General features: G+C 43.5%; 1 protein-coding gene across 1 annotated transcript; it reads left to right on the plus strand.

Moving 5' to 3' along the window:
- Positions 1-3,458: 3,458 nt before the first annotated feature.
- On the plus strand, positions 3,459-5,204 carry olig3 (oligodendrocyte transcription factor 3). The gene has a single exon (XM_017429489.3). The coding sequence runs from the start codon at positions 3,689-3,691 to the stop codon at positions 4,592-4,594; it is 906 nt and encodes a 301-aa protein (XP_017284978.1). The 5' UTR covers positions 3,459-3,688; the 3' UTR covers positions 4,595-5,204.
- Positions 5,205-5,422: the final 218 nt, after the last annotated feature.

The raw sequence follows: 5,422 nt of genomic DNA on the forward strand, positions 1-5,422 counted from the left end.
GCTGTACATGCTCATACTTTTCATGTTCATACTTTTCAGTTGGCCAACATTTCTATAAATCCTTTGTTTTTATTGGTCTTCAGTAATATTCTAATTTTCTGATATGATGAATTTGAGATTTTCATTTGTTGTCATTTGTAATCATCAAAATAAACGAAATAAACATTTGAAATATGAGTTTGTATGTAATGAATGAATATAATATACAAGTTTCACTTTTTAAATGGAATTACTGAAATCAATCTACTTTTTCATGATATTCTAATTTTATGACCAGCACCTGTACTGTGGAAACATGGAATAAAATGGACACTACTGTCTTTAAATTCTTTGAGTTTAGCAAATAAATGATCATAGAAATGATCATAGAAATTATCTATGATATCTTTTAAGGGGAGACAATGTGTTTTTAAGGATTACATAAATTATAGATTTGTTTTTGTTAACTGAAGATCTTTAAAAGGGTGAATAACGGTTAAAAAGACAAAAAAAATAGGCTTTGAAAAATGAAGTTAATAAAAAAATCTTTTTTAAGAGATAAATTTGAGAAATGATTTGAAATGAAGCATTTCAAAAGTGATGAAAGCCTAAAATCGTAATCTGGGAGATATTAATGAGCTTCAAATTTCCTGATGCTAATGCTTTTTTTCTGAATTCTTTTTGTTTAATGGCGACGATGAAGACACAAGAAGAGCTCAAGATTAACAGAAAAACACTGAGTGGCTCTTAAGTTGAGGAAAGAGTTTTTAGACATTAAACAGACAGGGGCAAGATGAAAAAACAGCAGTTTAGAGATTGGTTTGTAAAATAGGCACCTGAAAAGCTGGGAATGACTTTAATAATGCATGTTTTTCTGCAGACTTGAGTTTCAGTGTTTCTTGTTCAGTCTCAATATAAATTCAACCTGACTCCTGGGTGTTAGCAGTTTCATGTGGTTTAAAACTGATTTGTGAAGGTTCCGATCTGGCTGTGAATCAAAGCATGATTTTTTTTATTTTTTAATGTGAAGAAGCAGGCAGTGCCAGAAAGCAGAGCGAAGGAGTGAAAAAGACTGAGAGGAGGAGAAGAGAGATAAAGAGATATGAACATAGGAATAAAAGGAAAGGGAGGCGCTTTTGCAGTGAAAAGAGCACATTATGGGCGACCTGCTGCGTCAGGAGTCTGAAAGCACGGTGAACAACTGCCTTCATTTAGGCCAGTGTCCTGGTGGTGTGGAGCCAAAGGCCTCGTGCGAACACACACACTGAAAAACACCAAAACATACAGGCGAAAAGAAGCCCTCTGAATGCCTCTGCACAAACTGATACCTGACACACACACCCAAACGTCCCCCCTCATTCAGACATTTCTCCACATTGGCCGGATTAGGAACACTTTCTCCTGGGTGTGCAAGGCTGCCCCGCACACAAAGAAACACTTGGGGACAGGATTAGTAGGCTTACAGCGGATTCACATATGTCCAGTTCAAGCAATTGGTATTCAAAGCTTTACACTTTCAAATGCCACCAGGAGAGAGCAAAGCCGGCTGGCGCTTTCCTTTGCACTGGCAGCACCTTTATGAGGAGGGGCTCTTTTGCCGGGCCAACAATGAGGTCGTGAATACACATTTTTACTGTTCTACCAGGGGGTGTGATTGGAGCGGAGGCAGACATTATTATCCAGATTTAAAGTGCAGGGTGGGTGGGTGCAGACGGGGATGGACGGACGGACGGACAGACAGATGGATGGAAGGATGCTGAGGTGGGGATCAGGGGAGGAGAGCTTCAGTTCCTTCCACATGTGTTATTGTCGGTGGCTGGTTCCTCCACTCCACCGGCACAAAACAGCTCTGGAGTAGACCCTTCAGAGTGGAGAGAGGCTCTCAGCAGCTCAAAAGACAAGAATACAGTCAGTTCAGTGTGTTCTCCTTAATATTGTACCCCAGACACACTTTTAAAGATCAGTCTACTCATTTGTAAATAAATAAAACCTGTTTCGACACATTTATTTAAAATGGCTCAAACTATTTGACCCTAATTATTTTTTAAAAGCTATTCTAATACATCTGTGGCTTTTTGTTCAGTTTGTGCTTTTAGCTGTGGTTCTGTGTGTGCGTTTTCCTGTAGGGGTCATCTAGCATGGCTCAAAGTACCCTACTGTGTCACTTTGTGCACATTTCATATATAATTTGGTAATTTAAGGGTTAGTAAAAAAAAAAAAAAAAGCCCATGTGGAAAAAAGCCTACTAAAACCCCCTCCTCCCCCACCCCATAAAAAGCATTTTAAAATTATGTGGCATCATTTTTTGCATATTTTAGCTGAAGCATTTAATTGTCTGCACTGTACAATTGTATTTTTTTATTAATTGCAGATGCCATCAGGTCTTTATTAAAAAGAAACTGCTGAATAATAAAAATAATATAAAAAGAATAACTGTCTCTGTTTGAGATGGGTAAAATAACAGATATAAATATACAAATTATGAAAAATCCTCGATATGAATAGATGTATTAATAATAATAATAATAATAATAATAATAATAATAATAATAATAATAATAATAATAATAATAATAATAATAATAATAATAATAATAATAATAATAATAATAATAATAATAATAATAATAATAATAATAATAATAATAATAATAATAATAATAATAATAATAATAAACAGGCCCATATTATATGACCTTCCTACAGTCTCTTTTCCATATCTGGTCTGACGCACACATGTTGCCTTATGGACAGCAGGGACCCCTGGGTCGGAGCGGGAACGTGCCCTCCGTCCCTGCACCCCCCCCCTCCCCGCGGCAGCAGGAGCTGCTGAAAGGGGGAATTATTTCTCATTTCACCTCATTCGCCCTGGCGACCACCGTCCGAGGCGCGCGGAGAACCAGGTTTTAAACATTTACCGCCTCACGAACCCAGTCAGAGTTGTGTGAAGCTGGGGGAAACTGAGTCGTGTGCCCTCTTCCACAACCTATTCAGTCAGCATGGTTGGAATATCATCATGCGCCTTGTGACAACGGCGGATTTGTGCGTAAATTCCAGCTCCATTCTGCGTAAAACTATGGCTGCTGCGAATTGTAGCGTTTGGGGGTTAAAAAAACAACAAAAAACTACGAAAAGACTTTTTAAAGAACTTGCTCAATATGTGAGTCTAATGCAAGAAAAAAATCCCATAAGAGAAGCTACTTAAAATCTGAGCTGAGGAGAGTTTTGACCCCCAGCAGCGTCCTGACAATGGCAGTGAAAGGCTGCGCGCCGCGGTCACTGGGACAGTCACGGCACACCGCCCCTTTCTCACCGGCACGTCATCCCTCTGAATAGGAGAGCCGCTTTTGTCTGTCCGAGTGTATAAATACTCGCTGAGTGTCCTTCTCACCGCAGAGTTACAGACACACACACACACACACACATTTACACACACACACAGAGAGAGAGAGAGAGAGAGAGAGAGAGAGAGAGAGAGAGAGAGAGAGAGAGAGAGAGGCGGCAGCCAGAAGCAAAGTGGTCACTGGTGCGATCAGAAGGACAGCAGAGCGGGACAGGAGGCGCACAGGCAACATCAGGTGACCAGAGCGACTAAAGACTCAAGGAAGAGACTGAGTGTGAGAGGGGAGGGAGAGAAGAGAGTGACAGCAGAGAGGGAGGAAGCCAGCAGCGACCTCCTACCCAACAAACTCGGAAGCAAACCCATAAAATGAATTCAGACTCCAGCCCGAGCAGCAGAGCTTCTTCCCCGGACATGGACGGCAGGTTTCTCCGAGACCACCACCACCCGCTCCATCACCACCACCACCACCACCACGTTGGCTCGTCCGTGACTTCCTCCACGCAGAGCTGCGAGCAGCAGCGCCAGAAGATGACCGGCGGGGAGCACCTGCGCTCCGGAGACCCCAAGTCCGTGTCCGTGGGAAGCAGCAGCAGCAGCAGCAGCAGCAGTAGCAGCAGCAACAAGTACAAGCTGAAGAAGCAGGTCACCGAGGAGGAAATGTACCAGCTGAGGCTGAAGATTAACGGCCGCGAGCGGAAGCGAATGCACGACCTCAACCTGGCCATGGACGGGCTGCGCGAGGTGATGCCCTACGCGCACGGGCCTTCGGTGCGGAAGCTGTCCAAGATCGCCACGCTGCTCCTGGCTAGGAACTACATTCTGATGCTCACCAGCTCCTTGGACGAGATGAAGCGCCTGGTGGGGGAGATTTACGGCGGCCAGCACTCAGCCTTCCACTGCGGCACCGTGGCGCACGCGGCCGGCGGCGCAGGTGGGCACTCCGGCGGTCCCGCCGCGGCCGCGGCCGCCGCCGCCGCCGCTGCCGCAGCTGCTCACCAGGTACACCCACTCCTCGGGAGCGCGCTGTCCTCCTCCACGTCCTCCACGCTGTCCAGCGCGCTGCCGGGGCTCGCGTCCATCAGGGCGCCCCACGCGCTGATGAAGGGCTCCCCGGCCGCGCCCCCGGCTCTGCAGCTGGGCTCCGGCTTCCAGCACTGGGCCGGACTGCCGTGCCCCTGCACCATCTGCCAGGTGCCTCCTCCTCCGCACATCCCCATCACCTCCACGGGCCTCACGAGACTCACGGGGGAGGGGAAGGACGGCATGAAATGATGCCTAACTGACAGCAGACACTGAGACAGAGACAGAGAGAACATTTGTAAATAAACAATTCAGGGCATGAGGGGGGATTTTTTACATTTTGCCTCACTGGTGCATGTTGTTGTTTAGTCTGTTTTCATGTTAAACGTATGAGAAAAATATATATTTCCTCCTTGTAACAAGGACTTATAACTTAATTTTTGCCACTTAAAAGGTAAAAAAAGTGCAACCAGATTTCTCCTCCCGTGTGTGACTGAATTTAATTTCACACAATGTGAAAGATGCCGGAGGCTGCATGAACGTTTTGTTTTGATTTCTTCTCCTTTTTGTGAAAACGAAGAATGCTTTCTGTGCCTTGTACCAAGGATCTGAAACTTTTAAAGCTGTTAAGAAATGTACTGGTTTGACTGAATCGACTCTGCCACGTTTTTAGAGGGATTCATATTTTGTGTCTGTTTCTGCCGAATTTCAGTTTTTTAAAAAAGTTGTTTTCTTTTCCTGCATGTTGGTAAAAAAAAGGATCACGGCATGGTTGATTTCGCTGAACTGAGTTTGCCCAGAGACGCTGCGTGTTTATTTTTGTACATTGTTGATGACTGATTAAATAAAAATTAAAAAAAAGAAAGAAAGAAAAAAATATTTATTATCACACAGCGTCGCTGGAAGAAATTTCAATAAAACTGGGAATAAGGATCATAAACTCTGCCTTTTTTCTTTTATATTATAATACTGTGAAAACATGGAGTAATTCAAAACAATAAAAAAACAAACATTATCAAGTGATATATTTCTAATTTTTTAAGTTCCTTGAAGTCTATATGTTTTCCTTTAGGGAAAAAG

The sequence above is a fragment of the Kryptolebias marmoratus genome, linkage group LG22 (assembly GCF_001649575.2).
Source record: "Kryptolebias marmoratus isolate JLee-2015 linkage group LG22, ASM164957v2, whole genome shotgun sequence".
In the NCBI taxonomy this organism is placed as follows: Eukaryota; Metazoa; Chordata; class Actinopteri; order Cyprinodontiformes; family Rivulidae; genus Kryptolebias; species Kryptolebias marmoratus.

Coding starts and splice junctions, on each gene's coding strand:
- olig3 (XM_017429489.3), top strand. CDS start 3,689: ATGAATTCAGACTCCAGCCCGAGCAGCAGAGCTTCTTCCCCGGACATG.